The sequence below is a fragment of the Athalia rosae genome, chromosome 2 (assembly GCF_917208135.1).
Source record: "Athalia rosae chromosome 2, iyAthRosa1.1, whole genome shotgun sequence".
NCBI classification, from domain to species: Eukaryota; Metazoa; Arthropoda; class Insecta; order Hymenoptera; family Athaliidae; genus Athalia; species Athalia rosae.
Genome location: NC_064027.1, coordinates 25,694,209 through 25,713,875, shown reverse-complemented (window position 1 = coordinate 25,713,875; position 19,667 = coordinate 25,694,209). Strand labels below are relative to the sequence as shown.

The 19,667-nt window shown below is 37.3% G+C and overlaps 3 protein-coding genes across 6 annotated transcripts; all 3 read left to right on the top strand.

Moving 5' to 3' along the window:
- Window positions 1–689: 689 nt before the first annotated feature.
- On the top strand, window positions 690–3,121 carry LOC105687749 (COP9 signalosome complex subunit 1). 2 transcript variants are annotated; one of them, XM_012403617.2, is made up of 5 exons: window positions 690–849; window positions 1,080–1,169; window positions 1,263–2,384; window positions 2,455–2,589; window positions 2,659–3,121. In XM_012403617.2, the coding sequence occupies exons 1-5, from the start codon at window positions 817–819 to the stop codon at window positions 2,734–2,736; spliced, it is 1,458 nt and encodes a 485-aa protein (XP_012259040.1). In that variant the 5' UTR covers window positions 690–816; the 3' UTR covers window positions 2,737–3,121. The 2 variants fall into 2 exon arrangements, with proteins under 2 accessions (XP_012259040.1, XP_012259039.1); XM_012403616.2 differs by having other exon boundaries at window positions 1,077–1,169.
- Window positions 3,122–3,322: 201 nt separating this feature from the next.
- On the top strand, window positions 3,323–9,332 carry LOC105687745 (probable ATP-dependent RNA helicase DDX17). Of its 2 annotated transcripts, none has more exons than XM_012403605.3 (8): window positions 3,323–3,489; window positions 4,001–4,363; window positions 4,437–5,090; window positions 5,308–5,480; window positions 5,564–5,623; window positions 7,546–7,809; window positions 7,887–8,588; window positions 8,915–9,332. In XM_012403605.3, the coding sequence occupies exons 1-7, from the start codon at window positions 3,473–3,475 to the stop codon at window positions 8,552–8,554; spliced, it is 2,199 nt and encodes a 732-aa protein (XP_012259028.1). In that variant the 5' UTR covers window positions 3,323–3,472; the 3' UTR covers window positions 8,555–8,588; window positions 8,915–9,332. The 2 variants fall into 2 exon arrangements, with proteins under 2 accessions (XP_012259028.1, XP_012259029.1); XM_012403606.3 differs by having other exon boundaries at window positions 3,324–3,489; window positions 7,887–8,060.
- A 401-nt stretch (window positions 9,333–9,733) lies between these two features.
- LOC105687746 (DEAD-box ATP-dependent RNA helicase 20-like) lies at window positions 9,734–19,227 on the top strand. Of its 2 annotated transcripts, none has more exons than XM_012403608.3 (4): window positions 9,734–9,952; window positions 10,115–10,225; window positions 11,306–11,747; window positions 11,826–19,227. In XM_012403608.3, the coding sequence occupies exons 2-4, from the start codon at window positions 10,194–10,196 to the stop codon at window positions 13,452–13,454; spliced, it is 2,103 nt and encodes a 700-aa protein (XP_012259031.1). In that variant the 5' UTR covers window positions 9,734–9,952; window positions 10,115–10,193; the 3' UTR covers window positions 13,455–19,227. The 2 variants fall into 2 exon arrangements, with proteins under 2 accessions (XP_012259031.1, XP_012259030.1); XM_012403607.3 differs by having other exon boundaries at window positions 9,738–9,952; window positions 11,300–11,747.
- Window positions 19,228–19,667: the final 440 nt, after the last annotated feature.

The window sequence follows — 19,667 nt, the reverse complement described above, 5'->3', positions numbered from 1 at the left end:
TTCGGCTTTGTTACGGATACTTTACTTAATCGATGAGCATTAAACTTCTTATAGAAAAAATGGCGCAAGACTACGGCACGGTGTTCAATAGGCTACAGCCTCGTTACCGTTGCTAAATGTTCTCCAGAGGCGTTTGAGCTTTTGTTCTAGCATCTAGGGCACATGAGAAGAAAAGAGAGACTTTTCAAGTATTAGAGTATTCAACTCGTTACAACATTGTGTGAGTTTCATTGTTCACTTTTATAGGTGAAATGGGTGAAACAGTAAGACTTCTCTGGAAAAAGAGAGAAGAAGCGCTTGAACGCAAGAAACGGGGGGTTCTTGATCATGGGATGAGGTGAAAAAAGGGAAATAAAAAATGGCAGAATCGATCAATTTGATAGAGGAATTCAGACGTTTAAAAGTTTGAATTTATTCCACCCCACTCTTTGCGGCAAAGTTAGTACTTTAAACCACCAGTTGAGGCCGACACCGCCTGAAACAATTTACAACGAACAAATTCACGTCTCGGTACGTGGCTATGTAACATCAGCTGATAAAAAAGCAATAAGTAATTATTTCACCTACCTACAACGAATAAACTTCAGCTGTTGACTGAAGATAAGTGAACAAGACGACAGATCTTCAGTCAACGCTTCAGCCAATAGTCGCTGCAATAGTACAAAGTTTTCTCTACTCGACGCTAGTTGGATTCATTTTGGATTTCTTCCTTCTAACAGTTTGACGATAAGAAGTGTCATAAGAATCAGACTGGAAAATTATATTTTTGGAAAGAATTAAGAGTGAGCGAAACTCAGGGCACGAACTTTTAACATAATGCCACTGCCGATTCAGGCTGTGCTTTTTCAGGTAAACGATCTATTTTAATTTTATTGTTATCATCAATTCACTCGGTATGATAAAATCAGAGTACCTACTAGCTTCATAATTAGGGTTAACTTTAACAGATTTGAACATAACACTTAATTCCCTGTGAATTATGATACCGAATCCATTGTATATGCACTTACAAGTCTATTTAGAGTCCCCTTAGTCCGTCAGTTTCCTTTATTTTTGACAATCTGTTTATCTTACAGCAGAATGCAATGGAGCCCATGCAGGTTGACGCTCCTACCGAAGACAATGACAACACAGAGGAGGAACCGTACATCGTGGAAAATCCCTCATTAGTATGGAAACTTTTTCTTCAATCGATTGATTGATCAAAATTATATCTAGAGATTACGATCACCTATGTACTTATACGATTGTACATTTTCCAGGACTTAGAAGTTTACGCTAATAGCTACACTGGTCTTGCAAAGTTGTATAGACTAATCTATATCGCAGATCATTGCCCTACTCTGAGAGTTGAGGCTCTGAAAATGGCGATAGCTTATGTGATGACAACATATAATACCGGGGTCTATCAGACTCTGCATAAAAAATTGCAAGAGGCTGTTGGAACACCTGGTTTGCCAGATATAGCTGCTCAATCTACATCTCAAGACATACCAACTATTCAACACATGTGGCTGGAGTCTCGGACAAAGAAGGCAGCTTTGAAATTAGAAAAGTTTGACACCGATCTTAAAAATTATAAGAGTAATTCTATCAAAGAAAGCATTCGAAGGGGTCACGACGATTTAGGAGACCATTATTTGGACTGCGGAGATTTAAGTAACGCTCTCAAGTGTTACTCTCGAGCACGTGATTACTGTACAAGCGGTAAGCATGTTGTGAACATGTGCCTTAATGTGATCAAGGTATCGGTCTACCTACAAAATTGGTCGCACGTTCTCAGCTACGTTAGCAAAGCCGAAACTACTCCTGATTTTTCTGAAATTCATGGGAAGGATAACAACCAGTCAATTATTACAAAGCTGAAAGTTGCCGCTGGCCTTGCCGAACTTGCCACTATGAAGTACAAAATGGCTGCTCGACATTTTCTACAGGCTTCTTTAGATCATTGTGACTGCCCTGAGCTGCTCTCTCCGGGAAATGTTGCCTTGTATGGTGGTCTTTGCGCACTGGCTACTTTCGATAGACACGAACTACAGAAGCAAGTCATATTCAGCAGTTCTTTTAAATTGTTTTTGGAACTCGAACCTCAACTTAGAGATATTATTTTCAAGTTTTACAACTCAAAATACGCTTCGTGCTTGAAGTTATTGGACGAGATCAAAGATAACATTCTTCTTGATATGTACATAGCGCCTCATGTTGCCTCATTGTATACACAGATCAGAAATCGTGCTCTCATCCAATACTTTAGCCCGTATCTAAGCGCTGATATGAGAAGAATGGCGACTGCTTTTAATAGAACTGTACCAGCCCTCGAGGATGAACTGATGCAGCTCATTCTTGATGGACAAATTCAGGCGCGCATCGACTCGCACAATAAAGTAATCAATGTTTTTTATGCATTCAGATATCAATTTGCTGGAGTGTACTAATGTTGGTTTGATTCTGTAGATTCTGTATGCCAAAGATGTTGATCAACGTAGTACTACATTTGAGAAATCAATCAGCATGGGAAAAGAATATCAGAGGCGTACTAGAATGCTCATTCTTCGAGCTGCGATGCTGAAGCATCAGATCCACGTAAAGGTAAGTTCTTCCGATCTATTGAAAGGGCGTTCTATTACAACTGGTTTAAGATAATGCAAAATTCTTCAGAGCCCACAGCGTGATACAACCCAAGGAGGTGAGATGTCTGTGGCGCCGGGAAACAGCAGTCAGACATCGAGCACCTGAAGTAATTTATTTTGCGTCTTGAGAATGTGATTGAATGAAAATAAGCGCATCACTGCTAGAGCTAAGGCTTTTATGTAAATGAACTCTTTGCCATTGTGTTCTCTGAAAGTTTGAATTTTTTCGTACGTCATATTAACTCACCATTGTATATAAATATGGCCTATACGTTATAAATAAACCACCTAGTGTCAATCAAGAATCGCAATATTACACCTAAAAAAGGCATTTCAATTGTCAAAGAACTCGACCGGCTCCAGTGTTAGTTATTCGTACCTAATTTGGATTGCATGGTACAAAGAGTCACTTCTCATGGGAAGCTTTGTTTGGATAATAATTTGCACATGTCTAAAACTAATTACCGATTAATAAATTCAAATTTTTTATATTTTAGAAGAATACAGTATACTTGACCCTATCCTTAATATTTCAGTAAAATCTGAGGAATGAGATCAGTCAACGCCTGGAAGTTGAATGTGTAAAATTGGAATATTCTTTTGACTCTTTGCGCGCCGGAAGTAGTCAGAGGAATCGTTAATATTTTCTTCGATCATGGAAAATTTCGACTACAGTGTCTCGACCCTCGAATAGTCGAACTTGGCAGCTTTTGCTTGCGTCTAGTAGACGACGCGTTGATCATTTTCGTGAATGTATTTTCGTGGTTTTTTATTCAAACTAAATCAAGCTAAATTTCACTGGTGATTAATAATTCATAAAAGACAAAAAAATAGCGTAACAAATGGGCCGTTTTCGGAGGTACGTTATCCAGATAATTAGCAAATTTTCAAAAAGATTCACCGACCCTATCTGCACGATGGCTTAACAAAATGGAAGTTGTTTCGCCGAAAGTGAACCAACGACATACGTCAAGTACGTTTTTCCTTTCAGTGTTTGAGTTTCCCTCAAACATCCGGTCTGCCAATATTAGAGTGGCAATAACATAATTTTACAGGAGTGAATGAATATCACATTCTGACTCCTGAATAACCTCATTTCGCTTTAGTATGCTTGAATTCAAACTCGCCATTTTGTACGGCCATTCACCTCCTTTGCGCATTCGTGAAAGATGAATCGATGTTCACGTTACAGCGAGCATTCATAAACGAATACGCTACATAAATATCTGAAGGAAAATTAACCCGCTACGATTTCATGACAAGATGGGTCAGTCACCTTCGAACAAAAATAATTCGCCCTTTTAGAATATCTTTCTGCGAATAACATTTCAGTCTTGTACTCTAATGCCCTGCAATTCTTTTCCACATAGCCGCAGCCGGGACAAAGAGAGGAGGCGTAGAAGTCGTAGCCGCTCAAGAAGTCGCTCCCCCCGCGATCGAAGGGGCTGGGGTGGCGGAGGCCCAGGAAGAGATAGAGGCGGAGGTGGAGGAGCCAGAGGTGGGCGCGGACAGCCGGGAGCAAATCTACGAAAACCAAGATGGGATTTGAGTCGTCTTGAACCATTTAAAAAAGATTTTTATGTACCTAATGATACTGTTCAAAACCGAGATCCTCGTATTGTCGAACAGTACAGAAGTGACAAGGAAATTACATTGAAGGGAAAAAACATACCAAACCCAGTATTTACCTTTGAAGAGGCCGGATTCCCTGATTATGTACTCAAGGAAGTAAAGTAAGCATTCGAGCTGTTATGTAAGAAAGTAATAAATCTCCCTGAACATATTTTCAAATATCAACCTTTACAGGAGGCTCGGTTTTAAAGAACCAACATCGATTCAGGCGCAAGGATGGCCGATTGCCTTAAGTGGGCGAGACATGGTCGGAATAGCATCTACTGGATCGGGAAAAACCTTGTCTTATATACTGCCAGCTATAGTGCATATAAATAGCCAGCCAAAGCTGAGCCGTAAAGACGGCCCCGTGGCTTTAGTTTTGGCACCAACTAGAGAATTAGCGCAACAAATACAGCAAGTCGCTGACGATTTTGGACACTCGTCAGGAATTCGAAATACATGCCTTTATGGCGGTGCGCCAAAAGGTTCACAAGCTAGAGATCTTGATGGGGGAGTAGAAATTGTAATAGCTACCCCAGGCAGGTTGTTGGACTTTTTAGAATCTGGTAGGACTAATTTAAAAAGATGCACTTATCTGGTTCTTGATGAAGCAGACAGGATGTTAGACATGGGATTCGAACCCCAAATAAGAAAAATTATAGAACAAATCAGACCTGACAGACAGACACTCATGTGGTCTGCTACTTGGCCTAAAGAAGTGAAAAATTTAGCCGAAGATTTTGTCAAAGACTACACTCAGATCAATGTTGGATCTCTGCAGCTTGCTGCTAATCATAATATTCTACAAATTATTGACGTTTGCCAGGATTACGAAAAAGAAAACAAGTAAGTTACTGATATTAATTTAAATCACGATTTGCGTACAGATTCATCGGTACTTGTATGGCTACTAGTACCCCAAATCACACGTGCGCTACATAAATTGAAGATAAATTAACTTGGCTTCATTTCATTAAGAAGTCTAGTCAGTCCTCTTCAAACAACCAAAATAGAATTGCATGTGTATGCTTGAGGTAATTTTTTTATTTTTCTTTCACTACAGATTAAGTACTCTGTTGAAAGAAATAATGGCTGAGAAAGAAAACAAAACGATAGTTTTCATAGAAACTAAGCGCAGGGTAGATGAGATCACGAGAAAAATGAAGAGGGATGGGTGGCCTGCCGTCTGTATACATGGTGACAAAACACAACAGGAAAGAGATTGGGTTTTACAAGGTAAGAGTTGACCTAATCAAATATTTATTTAAGTCCTCTGCTCCATCTTCAAACGATTCATATACTAATTTTATCTATTTTAGATTTTCGATCTGGAAAAGCACCAATACTGGTAGCAACAGATGTAGCCGCTCGGGGTCTTGGTGAGTTGTCAGCCTTTAATTGTTTTTTTATAATCATTTATTTTTTGCATACAAATATGGTTTTCGTGATGTAATGACACTTCATAAATACGAAATGCCGCGGGAATTTTACATCAAGCTATTTATATTACCGTTGTATATTTCCTTGGAGTATGTGAAAAAATAATTATTCTTAAAAATAGTGAGAGAATTTTTCAACCTGAGACGATTTTGCTTCAAATTCAATTTAAAGATTCATTCTTACTACCTTGGGTCACGTTATACCTATTTTGAAGCTTGATAATATGCATTATTTAGCGTGATTTCCCATGATATTGTCTTCCCGCAGCATTGATGCTTGGGATGACTCGGTCGCAGTACGTGATATAATCAATTCCTTATCTATCTACACTTTGTCTCCATCTGACGATTATTTCATTATTAAATTTTACATTTTTATAATTTTTCAATTATTTACTTTATATTTGCTTACTTAATTTTTTTTACATTTACTTGCTATGTTGTTTCACAAATATACAATAGAATTTAAATAGAAGAGGTTAGAAGGGAAGCAGAAGAAATTCTTTAAAATGCATCTGAATTTCATACTCTCGTCTTGTATTTAGAATCAGTTTGGAATCTCCTATCTCTGGTAAAGAAAAATTCCTACAATGCCTTACCAGTGATAAAGAGTGGTGGCAAGGCGGTAATATTTATATGTTAAGAACGAAAACTAAACAACTAAGAATCTAAGAAACTTGAAAGTGATCTCAAAACTAGAAAAAAGGTATCTACATATAGCTAACGCGGCTGGATGTTTGTTTGCATTGCAGAGGCACATTGCGCGCAGGCCCACGCGGGGTAATGCAAAGCATGGGAGGCTTCCCGCCTCTTTGTTTGGTGGTGCACTGGTTTGCATTGTCTGCGCTGGCTGCTGCGCGTGCCTCTATCCGTCAATTGCGTGATGGGCTAATCCGGGCCTAATCGGGCCCTACTTATTCTACCTGCGTACTGGATATCTCACTCCTACGCTACTACGCTGTACGCCACCTGGGCTGGCCAAGTTGTTGTTGCCAGAGTAGAGTCCCTTCCTCTGGCCAGTCGTGCTAGTCTAACCCGACAGCGGTCCAATGAGAGGTGGAGGCATTCTAGAGCAGATGCCTGATCCTCTATCGGGCCCTAAGCAACCGAGCCGTGGAGGCTGTTGCTGGAGCGAACGCAAACAGCCAGGCCCTGCCCGTACGTTGCTTGCGAAACTCGCCCACTGCCTAATTTTAGTATGATTACAACTATCATATCAATTGATCATCCATCTTTCCATTCCTACTTTCCCATAAACTCTCAAACGAAACATTCCACATCATTTTATCCACCTTGTCGGCGTAACAATTTTCCTGTCATGTCATGTTATCACTAACCAAAGCACCAGACATCTACTATATATACCTATACATATTTATCTATTAGATTTGAAACTAGGACTCATATGTTTTACCCTTAATGCCGATTTAGCATCAAACTTCTACTACATGATTACTATACGGAGCACAATCGGTTTGAAATTGAGATAATTAAATTGCTCATTCGGCATTATGGGTTATAAACTTGATTATAGAAGAACTTTGATTTTGGTTAAAGTATTCGTCGTGCAATCGATGCTCTTCAGAAACAATTTGTTCTACATATAGATCACTGTCATCCATATAAAATTCGTAGTTTGATACTAGAGTCTTTATTTTATCTTATAAACTTTGCCTTTCAATGAAAGCTTGCCCTGTATTTCAAGATTCATTTTATTTTTTCAAGAGTATTCGATGGCACAGGTGATATGTAACAATGAATCTAAACAATGTAAAATGTTTCTAGCAACAACAATGTAACGGACGTATATCTACAGGTAACAGTCTTAGAGAGCCTTTCCTAACTGTACGTGTTGGTTTCAGACGTTGAAGATGTTAAGTTTGTCATCAATTTTGACTACCCCTCATGTTCCGAGGACTACGTGCATAGAATCGGCCGAACAGGTCGGAGGCAAAAGACCGGAACAGCCTACACTTTTTTCACTCCGAATAACTCTAATAAGGCAAACGATTTAATCCAAGTTCTGAAAGAAGCTAATCAAGTCATAAACACCAAACTCCTGGAGCTTGCCGACGGCAGGGGTAGTGGTGGTGGAGGAGGCGGTGGAGGTTTTGGAAAACACAGAGGTAAAAAATATTAATGTCAGTAATCACGTACATGTATTTCTGAAGCATCAATTACATTTCACTTGCGTATTTTTTAGGTGGAGGAAGAAATAGATGGCGTTCAAAGGGTTGTGGACGTGGTGGTGGAAGGGATCGCAGCTTCTCGAGGAGTCGAAGCCATAGTCGTAGTCGTGAGAGGAATGGTCGAGGCTCTCGGCGAAGCTACAGTCGGAGCTACTCCCGCAGTCGCAGCCCCATAAATAATCGCACAGGCAAGTCCTCAGCCAGTCCCACCAACGGCAGGGGCTCTGTTCCACCCCCGACCCTTGCAGCTGTTCCCTGTTTGAATTTACAGCCGCCTCAACAGCCTTCACCAACGTTGCCCTCCCAGCCTTCTCCGGTTTCATGCACTCAGCCACCTCCTCCGCCTACGCCTTCCATGTCTTCCGCAATGGAATCTATGAGACCTCCGCTACCTTCCCATGGCCACGTTGCATATGCGGGTGCCGGGCCACCCCCTCATTTGAATGTAATGGGGGTGATGGGGCTAGGAGAAGCTTCTCCTATGCCAGGAATGAACTTGGGAAACTTGGGAAATATTGGTGGAGGTTACCACCACCAGCACAGGGGTAACCCACCGGAAAACCTGAGCATGGCCCCTCCTTCAAATGTAGTTGGAGGAGGTGGTTACCCCAACATGCCTCCCCCGACGTACTACCAGCCGCCTCCGCCGCCTTTGCATCCCACCAATGGCTTTCATCATTAGCTGCGGTCCTCCTGCTGTGCTGCGTGGCCACAAGGTTTGTTTAGATCATCGGGGCGTATTCTCTCAAGAGTCCGGGTACTTATTTTAATCACGAAGCTCAAATTGTTTAGTTTGGTGGTACAGAGAACAGCCAGTACTCTTTAACTTCATCGCATTTTACATGTCCGTTACAGCTTCGCCCGTCGACTAGTGTCAACTGTATCATGCGGCTCCACCCTGTCAATGTTGACATCCTTACGACGCTAGTGTCCAATCAAAAATACTAGTATCCTCCTTTTTTGGGCTATCTGGTTCAAAGATATCAGAAGAATTTTCGCCCTGTCCAAAGCAAATCCACTAATATATAACATCATTTTTCAGAAGTTATCGGGAAGAGCTACTGGAGCAGCGAAAGATGATCCACAGTTAGCGGTTTGCAATAAAATTGCTACTCGGTGAGCTCACAGTATCATCTCAATCCCTGCACGACGACCGAGGACCGAGAAACAGTAATGAAGTCTATTATTTGAAAATACAAGTGACTCGTAAATTTTAACCCATTAACGCATTTTAATATTTGAAATAGCAGAAATTTCAATTGTAACGTTCATGTCACAATCACGTAAACCTATAGGCAACTTAAGTTTTATTTTTAATCGACTCGTAGAATGATAGAGAATAAATTATCTGTGTTCACTTGCTGCTCATTCCTCTGTAATTTATAAGTCTAGCAAGGATTCATTAATCAATGTACAGTATTTAACGTGAATATTATAACAAATAAAATTTGTTAGTCATATGATCTGCTGTGCTAATATGATTCCTTGATATACTCGACGAAACTGTTAATGACCGTGACTTCTTCCACCAATGAATAATGCCTACATGATCTTTGGTCCCTCTTTTCTGTATTGATTTTATTCGAACACAGTCTCGTTGATTCTAGAACCACCTACTCTTTTTTCATTCTTCAGGAAAAAAAATTGCATTGCTTGTTGGAAAATCGATAGTTTGAAGAGGTGCAGCTCGGGAATTATTGGTTCGAAATGTTTATAACAATCAGTAAAATTCAATACTGTAAATCTTGTAAAAGCTCTGATTCGTTATTGATTATATAAATATTATTTTACACGATTATATTGTAAATAAATAATAATTCCTCTTATTACATAAGAATGCGCACGTCGATGCGCGATGTGTGAGCTAATATCGATTTCACAAAGCTACGGGCTTCGGTTGGAGAATAAAATGTGACGTCATTTTTAGTAGGTAACATGATTGGTTCATGGAATTCATGCGCCGAGATAATCAGCTGCTAGCCGGAAACGGATTCTAGTAGAAGGCTGGTAGCTTGCAGCCCGCTTCCATCCTCCTAGTGCCTGTCAGCCATTATCGTTTTGTTCTCGCCGGGTTTCGTAGGTAAGTCGGTACAAATTTTGAAGGAAATCTAGCGATTGAATTCTGACATTCTCGGTTAAGTTTCCCCGCCGTAAATGTTCCTTCTCCATCAAACGTTCTTGGCAAAAATTGAATTTACGGGTGAAAGATCTCTGGAGTTTACCGAACGTTCATTGTCCTCAGGTTCGATTGGGGGTAGCTGACACACATTTTCACTTAAAGATCATCCCAGGTAACGCACTGTGCGTAAAAGCTGTACGAGATGTACAGCAACGGATATTCCAATCAAACATCGTGAGTTTTTAATATTGCAACAAATAATTATTCATAGATTTCACACAATTAGTACATATTTCGATTTAATCGCCTATCGCACGATCAATAATACCTGGGCTCGAGTGAAGGACCGAATTTCTATGCGAGCATCCGCCATTTTGTTCATCTAATTTCTATTCTCCTTTTGTATATTCACATGTCTGTATCTTTGTACAGATATATTGTTCGGTTGCCTCGACTTTAAATCGAATATGCCGTTGATCTGATTCCAAATTACTATGATTTCCAAAATGACATTTCGTCGTCCCCTTCGCTATTCGTTAACCGGATTAATAATCTATTATAGTTTCCTGTTATGAATATATTATTAAAAATATTTCACAAACTATCGCATGGCCCACTTTCCCAGTAATTATTTTTATAATTACACAGCCGCTAGTTGAAGTGAGCCATCTATCTTTGATCCCTACCTAATCTTTTCTTGCGAAACAAATCATTGGAGATGTCTGCTCATTCCCATACGTTATAGATCGTTTATACTAGATTATCAAATCCCGTTATTCAGCTCTTATTACCGCTAGAGACAAAAAAAAGAGAACAATGGTTTCTCAATTCACCTCCTCCAAGAAATTGCTCAAACTTTTTCTGCCATCTTCATTGTTTCGGTTCATTCAAAATGAGCAATGGAAGAAATTTTACAGCCCAATAAGAATCTATGAAAGAAAATGATACCTCTCACCTAAAATTAAGGAGATTTATTCAATGATATGTTGCTTTTGTAACAATAAACTAGCTTGAAAGTCAGTAAAGGGATTTTAGGTCTCCACACTCTGAGTACCAGATTGAGGTAAGTCGTGTTTTATTTTTCTATAGTGTTTGACTAGATGTTATCAAGAGAAAGTCAAGCATGCCACTCTGATAACCTGTTAATTTAAATCTCTCATATACTGCGGTGACATAAAAAAAGAATCTGAAGATATGTCTACTTAACTAAAATGTGCTTTCCTTGCCTGAGATCCTTGCCATCATTGGCTATCCGAGGAATATGGCTATGATTAATAGATTCAGACGAGTTCATTCTGGTGAAAAAAGTTACAGATCCAGAGGAGACAGAGAATATGGCAACCGAAATGGCGGAACATACTGGAATAGCCAACAACAGCCGCACGGAGATATGGGCGGGCTGAAGCAGAACCAGAAGAAAACCCCTGGAGATCTACTGAAAAAACCTGACTGGGACTTGAATTCTCTGCAACCAATAGCCAAGAATTTATATGTCCCGCACGCAAATGTCGTCAGTCGTTCTCCGGACGAAGTGAACCAATTTCATGCTGGAAAAGAAATCACTGTAAAGGGCAACAACACTCCATTTCCCATTCAGACTTTCGAGGAAGGAAATTTCCCAGATCATGTAATGGAAGAAATTAGAAAACAGGGGTTCAAAGAACCTACAGCTATCCAGTCCCAAGGATGGCCCATAGCACTCAGTGGGCGCGATATGGTTGGAATTGCCCAAACTGGATCTGGAAAAACTCTAGCCGTAAGTATCAAGTCATTTTGAATTTGTCAGTTGTAATTACTATCACTAACAGTTTTATTCGATCGCAATTTTATTTAGTACGTGCTTCCTGCTACGGTACATATCAACCACCAGCCACGCCTAGGGAGGGGAGAAGGACCAATTGTCCTGATTTTGGCACCGACTCGGGAACTTGCACAACAGATCCAAAGCGTAGCCCGTGATTTTGGTTCATCATCTTGCATTCGCAACACTTGCATCTTTGGAGGATCACCCAAAGGGCCTCAGGCTCGTGATCTAGAACGTGGTGTAGAAATTTGCATAGCTACACCGGGACGACTGATTGACTTCCTCGAAAAAGGTACAACTAATCTCCGTAGATGCACATATTTGGTTCTTGATGAAGCAGACAGGATGTTAGATATGGGATTTGAGCCCCAGATTAGGAAAATTATCGAGCAGATTAGACCAGACAGACAAGTGCTTATGTGGTCTGCTACTTGGCCCAAAGAAGTACAAGCCCTGGCCGAAGATTTCCTCAGCGATTACATCCAGATCAATATTGGGTCTTTAACTCTTGCTGCAAATCACAACATTCGTCAAATTATTGAAATATGTCAAGAGCACGAGAAAGAACCCAAGCTATCATCCTTGTTGAGAGAAATCGGGGCCGACCGCGGTAACAAAACGATAATATTTGTGGAGACTAAAAAGAAAGTTGACGACATAACTAAGGCAATCAAACGTGAGGGGTGGTCTGCGATAGCTATTCACGGAGACAAGTCACAGCCTGAGAGGGATTACGTTCTGTCAGAGTTTAGGAATGGAAAAACTGCCATTCTGGTCGCGACTGATGTGGCTGCTCGCGGTCTTGATGTCGAAGATGTAAAGTATGTTGTAAACTTTGATTATCCCAACAGTTCAGAGGATTACATACACAGGATAGGGAGAACAGGACGTTGTGAAAGTGCTGGTACAGCTTACGCTTACTTTACTCCAAACAATGCAAGACAGGCTAAAGAACTAGTCTCCGTATTAGAAGAGGCTGGTCAGCCAATAAATCCTCAGTTATCAGAAATGGCTAATTCGCAAAGGAATCAATTTGGAAAGGGTCGTCAACGATGGAATAACTCGCGAACCACAAAAGACATGAATGGAGGATCAGGAAGCCCAAGAAACATAGCAAGTCCGAATGCAAACAATTGGCAGAATAATCAACAAAATGGAAGTCAGGATAGATCGACTCCGCGCCAACAAAACGGTTACCAAAATAACCGGCAAACGAACTATCACAATAATCAGAATGGCTATCAGCCGAGACAGCCAAATGGATATCAAGCCGGCTATCAGAATGGCAATGGCAGTGGAGGCGGAGGTGGAGGTGGCGGTGGATATCAAGGAAACTATTATAATCAGAATGGTGGTGCGCCAAGGTATCAAGGAGGAGGACGTGGAGGATATCAAGGTAACAGATATAACACCAGGCAAAACGGTTACAATGGAAACCAGAACGGACAAGGAATGTACTCGATGCCTCCACCCTTCATGATGCCGCCAGGAGGTCACACAGACGCAGGTATCCAAAGTCTTGTAAACAACAAGTTCTTCCAGACGAACAGGCCTCCGCCAGGAACGAACCCTTGCGCTTATCAGTCGATGGGATACGGTCAGTTCCAGCCTGTCCCACCCTACGGATATCCCTACCCACCAACTCCAGTACAGCAGTGACGTCTTCCGAGGGGAAAACCCTCGGGGACGCGGGCCAAGTAAGCGAGAAACTTGAGATACTTGATACTTGATTAATAAATATAATATTTGTCTGTTTTCTGTCTGGTTAATATTTCAACAATTCAATGTAACTGGTAGGTCCTTCATTTCCTTTTTTTTTTTAAACTCAATTCGTTCTCAACGTAATATTGATCGTATGTTTTTGTTTCTACTTTCTATTGTTTCTACTTTATATCTACCTATATTTAGGAAAAAATTTTGTTTCTTCATATTCGTCTTGTTCTTGATTCTTCTACTTATTTTTCAATATCTTGTTTTTCCTTTGATTTGTACTTCTCTGGAATGGTGCTAAGTTTAATGTGTTTAACTGTATCAAAAGTTTGAAGATCTGTTTATATTTGAAAATTATTAATACTACTGAAATTAGTTTTGATAAATTCTCTTTTGAAAAATTGAGTTCAAACCATCTGCCAACTAACTGAATGGCGGTTTGTCGGGCTCTCTACTTAAATAGTTTAAAGTTTAAACAAAGATTGTGCAAATTTGACGAGTAATCGTTGAAGACAAAAAAAAGAAAAAGAATAGAATGATAAAACGATACTACGCTACTTTTTGAGGCACATTCCAGTCGAGTCTTGATAGCTTGTTAGTAATGGTATACTGATATGAAATAATAGTAATGATATGAATATGAATAATAATAATACTATTAATATTAATATTAATTAATTGGAAAAAAAAATCAATAACGATATGAATAAATATTGAATGTGACCACAAGTGTAGTAAAAGGTGGTCATCATCATCACTATATGATAATCGATCTTATGATAACTATGTAATTATACCTGTATGCTTTTCTGAAATGCACGAAACATATAGAAGGGGGGGTGGGTTAGGTTTAATAAGTTAATTTATTTATATTATGTATACAGGCGATGCTCTACTCAATGTGAGGCCTTTTGCATAAAAATTAAGCCGAGCGCTTAAAAGAAAGAATGAAAAAACCATATTGTACTCTGACGAGACTGGGTGTGTCTCGACGTAGAAAAAAAATTCTTGATATAGAAATTCGGGGATCACTAAATACTAATTAATTAAAGTAAAAGTAAACTTTAAAAGCTACTACTTGGGGGGGCCTAATATCAGGCGCGTAGTCATATGGCTGTGCATCTCAGAGCAAAAGCTGAGTTTATTTTTATATATATCAGAAGTAATTTTTCTTGTTAAAATGAGAAATATTATTAATAATATTAACATTGTTGTTTGATATTTATGCAACTGGCCACCCAAGTTGCCAACACTGCGTAACTTGATCGCAAAAGAAGAGTAAAAAATAATGGCAAAAAACGCGTAACGATAATAGAAACAAAGGCTAATAATATGGCTAAAAGGCTACGGTTCAAAATATCCCTCATATGTACCTCTGTTTAGTTCGGATTAAAAAATGAAATTGACCATTTTTACTTTAGTAATTATACGAATCTAGGTTGTTATGTATAGATAAATTCGTAATAAGCTGCATAAGATATACACCTTGTACATGAGGCTAGCAGCCCTGAGCCGTGTTCCATATTATATACTATATTGTATAGTACAACCGTATTATCGTGCTATATAATGCTAGGACTATAGGTATTGTACTCTCGAGAGATAAAAAAAAAATAATATACTGCTCCGAAAAACCCGCTCGCATAAGATGCAGACGAGTGAGAGAGAGCTCTGGACTGTGTTACATTTTTTGAGCCTCCAGCGTCACTAGGTTTTTACCCGCTGTGAAAATTTTATAGGATCTATAAATCTAGGTTATTATACACACAAAATATATTTGAAGGCAATGAATATATATATCAAGATGAAATCCATCATTTTCTCATTAAAGAATAGCTACTAGATTATCAATTGTCAAATTATCTGACCAATTGAAAAAAAAGAATGACGTAATTCCAATCAGAGCGTAGCAGAGTAAAAATGATGAGAGTTGCTTGATTTTACAGAAACTATTTTATCGATAACTTTTCTGTTTATCAATTGATATTAACATTTCCTTTCTTTCATAATGAGAAAAGTAACAGCTAGGTATTGAGTTTATTTTGTATCACCTGATAAGATGGAGTACAATCACCATTTTGTGTTGAGAATGGTATTATTTTATCACAACATAGGGCTTTGCTAAGTATTCAAATTATCAATTATTATTCAACTACTAAAGTGCAGGTTCTACCTATTTCCAATTCAAACAAAGACTTGTGAAATAGTTGGAAAAGAATATACATATTCCGCAAGTTTTTTGAATATGATCTGGAGGCTTATGCACATTGCGTACTCCCTCTATCTAAAAAACAAAAACAAACAAATTATGAATTATTTGATCTGGTAGTTCTGATCAAGGGTTAACACGCCACGGCTTTTTTAATTTATTCATTAGCAGAGTGTAAAACCTTGGATAGATGGAACGAGGCGCAAGGGGATATTTGATAATAAATAACCAAACACACAGGATAGCGGGTGTACGCGTATAGTTCTGTGATATATAAAATATAGCGTATTATAGACCCACTGCTGTATTTTACATGATGGTTATACATTATTAAGGGAAAGATTCTCTAAATCAGTCTTGAAAAAAAAAAAACATTTGATCAATTTGTATGGTATAATCATATAATAGGTCTTTATAATTCTTATGACTAACAGATTAAAATTAACATATTATATATACTTTTTTTGATCTCCTAAAATCATAAAGAGAAATTTGGAATATTTCCTTTTATTTCGTTTGCTAGAGAGTCGCTGAGTTATATAATGTGGTGAAAAAAAGAAAGATGCGTGCAAAGGAAACTAAACCATCTGGTGGTGATCAAAATTTATTATACACACAATATTATAGATTAACAGAAGTACACACACCTTTAACACCTACAAACTAATGTCGTCTCTCGCCAATCGATGAGAAAGATAGGTGTGCTTTCTAAAAAAGGATTATATATCCCAAGTCACAAATTGGGGCAGTGAGACTGACAATTGTTGTACCTCGCTTTTATCATCGCATCATTATTATACATGTATGTAATTGAACACTTTGTAGTAGTATATAAGTTGTAATTTTGTCGTTGATTATTTTGTTTCTCTTAATATTTCTTCACTCACTGCTTTGTTTTAACGAAGAAACAAACGAAAAATGTGGGCGTTGTTGGTTTTCATCAAAGACAAAGCATAAATATAATCTCGCTGCCCTGTTTGTAAAATGAATTAAAAAAGAAATTAATTCTATTCCATACTAACGAATGAATATAAAGAACAAGTTGAAAAATGTGCGTGGATGTCGCGGCTCAGTATTGCTCTGGTTATATTTGTCAACTAATATATATTTACCTACATCATAAAATTGTGTGTGGGATATATATAAGTACCTAATCCAACCTAATTTCATATTACGCTGAGTGCTGTGATATCACGTACGTACATTAAAACTTTTTTAATTATTAAAAAAGTTAATGAAAACAAACAAACAATATACGCATATTATAATGTTACGAATTATCTCCTTTATATACAAAGACTGAATCTCTCGCCAATTTATATACAATACAAATACAAGTTTAGCAGCCGCAAGTACGCGTTACATACTGTACACTATAAATACCTATTTGTATATTATAAATTACATACTATATTTTAAATATATCACTGGATACACTATCCCAACGGATGGGGTTGAACGATACAGCTGTACTATTGCTTAGTTTGATAGTTGGGGGCACATTCGTATGAACAGAAAACAAAGCTAACAGTTAGTTACATTGAATTGAGAGTTAGCAGCTAAAAAGGCAACGTTCGAGTAGAAGTTTCAACTTTTGATGCACTGCACTGATGCCAATTAATAAAATCATTTATCGGATGAATCTTGTGAAAGCTTTTTAATATTCGTAAATGACAAATATTTTTTTCATTCCTTGCAAAATCAATCCTTTCTTCAATATCTCTGGAAACTACTTTTTTGAAATAGTAGTCTGACTTGGAAATAAATGAAATTTGAAGCGGCTCTAATTTGTTACACATTTTTTTTTATAAAAAACGAGTGATTAGATCATAGTGTTTACTCTTTTATGATGATGAAATACGGCGCTAGATAAAAACTCCTACCTTTCTCGTGCGTTTGAGACAATTTTCATAACACCATATTGGTAATACTGAGAAATAAATAAGTGAATGAATAAACTCATAGCACAACACATATTATTTCGCCCTGGATTGTTAGAAAACGAAAAAAATGAACTAATAATATTTAAATAATACCTATTTTGTATGTACTGCAATATTATTATCAGCTGTATTTTTTGTCTTGTAAAAATTGTTTAATCCATAATCACATTGTACCGTCATCTACTTTCTATTAGTTACAAATTATAATCAATTGGACATCGAGATGTAATATCTCTTGGTAAATACCTGAATGTCCAACGGTTTAATGAAATTATTTTGTCTCAAGGCCTGTTCAGGAAATACGTTTTTGTCTTTTTCTTCCTCATAGTAAAAAATCTCATCATTTTCACTAATATTATTGTAATAACACAAGGCATACGTTACAATATAAACGTGTGTGATAATGATAATATTTATGTACACAAAAAAAATCTAGTCAAAATTGTTTTAATATGATACTTAAGATTTATAGAACGATTAGAGCACAAAATCCCTTCAGTTAAAATGTATAATTTTATTTGATGAGCTTGTGATGAATCGTTCATTTTCTGTCATTATTACTTTTTTCTCTCAATTTTATCTGTTTGTTTAAAAGATAAAATATGAAATTTTTGAAGAGGCCTTTATAGCGTTATGACTTTTTTTTTGTTTCTTGTTTTATTTAATTTCATATTCTTCTCTTATTATATATTATTATCCGTTGAGCAGCCACTATTTTTGCTCAATACAATCAAACTGTTGCGGTGATATTATGAATATAAAAAAAGGTATTATATTGTGTAAATGGAAACGAACTTGACGGGCATGTATAAGTTTTTATATTTGATACTAATTTACGACAAAAAAAAAAGGAAGGATCAAACGTAACACAATGAAATGAATACTTCTGTAAAAGAGAGTAAAATTATTCCTTGTTCGGTAGCCGAATGCTTATTCCAGCGACGCTAGTTTTGACTTGGAAAATATAATGAAATATAAAATGAAATGAAGAATAAGAAAAGTGAGAGAGAGAGAGAGAGAGAGTGAAAGAATATTACTGTGAAAAAAAAACATTTATTTTTTGACCATGACATGATTCAAGAGTAAAAAAAAGAAACGAAACAAGTAATATTTAGTAGTGTATATGATGATATGAATATATTGTGCATCAAACCCTTGCTGAGCAAAAGTATCGTCTATCAATAATCATAACATAAATGTACTATGTATGATATTTAATTGCCTTTGCTGGTTAATTATTGTTGTACTTGGCTCATCATCATTGTATGGTTATTATTTCATTATTAGGGGATAGAAATCTGTTTAAATAAATAAAATAAAATAACAAAGTAAAAAGAGAAGAAAGAAAGAAAATAAATTATATAAAATTTAATAAGATCGCAGGAAGCAAGAGACAGTCAAGCAACAAACAGAAGCAACATATAAATAAAGAAGTAAAGGAAAAACAATTATAATAAAATACTACTCTAAATTCAGGTTCTCTTCTGTAGGTTTCACTAAAGTGCATTTCTTGTATGTTATACAGTATTATGATAGAAATTAATAATAAAAAAAAATATTGCGATTATAATTACGTTGACTACATCATTTAATGAAAAACCCTTTATCTTATCCTCGTTTTTCTCATCATTGTTCATCTTGAACAAGTGTTCATCGGTATTCTTTAAAAATATGACAAATATTGAATAAAAGGTGAGCTCATTTCAAGTTTAATTTCTGTATTTGAAATGCCCAATTTCCACTGCGATGGGTTTTCGTTTAGTAATTCTTCAGCCAAAAGAATGTCCAGTATACATTTCTATTTTTTGGAGCGTTGCAGATTTGGCCGTGTAAAATAGTTCACAAATATTTGAAATCATCAAGATATCGCTAGTTTATCGATTCCAGAACTAGAAAAGTTGAGATATCTCAATTGATGTTAGATGTGACTTAATTTAATTGATGGAATCGTGTTTCTGAGGTCCAAATATCATGGAAATTAGACGCTGTATCATTTATACCAGATTTGGG

Excerpts from the sequence above, each read along its gene's own strand:
- LOC105687749 (XM_012403616.2), top strand. The coding sequence starts at position 817 with ATGCCACTGCCGATTCAGGCTGTGCTTTTTCAG. Across the intron at positions 1,170-1,262 it reads TCGTGGAAAATCCCTCATTA|GACTTAGAAGTTTACGCTAA; the intron begins GTATGGAAACTT and ends TACATTTTCCAG. Across the intron at positions 2,590-2,658 it reads AGCATCAGATCCACGTAAAG|AGCCCACAGCGTGATACAAC; the intron begins GTAAGTTCTTCC and ends AAAATTCTTCAG.
- LOC105687746 (XM_012403607.3), top strand. The coding sequence starts at position 10,194 with ATGTACAGCAACGGATATTCCAATCAAACATC. Across the intron at positions 10,226-11,299 it reads GGATATTCCAATCAAACATC|TTACAGATCCAGAGGAGACA; the intron begins GTGAGTTTTTAA and ends TGGTGAAAAAAG. Across the intron at positions 11,748-11,825 it reads GATCTGGAAAAACTCTAGCC|TACGTGCTTCCTGCTACGGT; the intron begins GTAAGTATCAAG and ends AATTTTATTTAG.
- LOC105687745 (XM_012403605.3), top strand. Across the intron at positions 4,364-4,436 it reads TATGTACTCAAGGAAGTAAA|GAGGCTCGGTTTTAAAGAAC; the intron begins GTAAGCATTCGA and ends CAACCTTTACAG. Across the intron at positions 7,810-7,886 it reads AGGTTTTGGAAAACACAGAG|GTGGAGGAAGAAATAGATGG; the intron begins GTAAAAAATATT and ends CGTATTTTTTAG.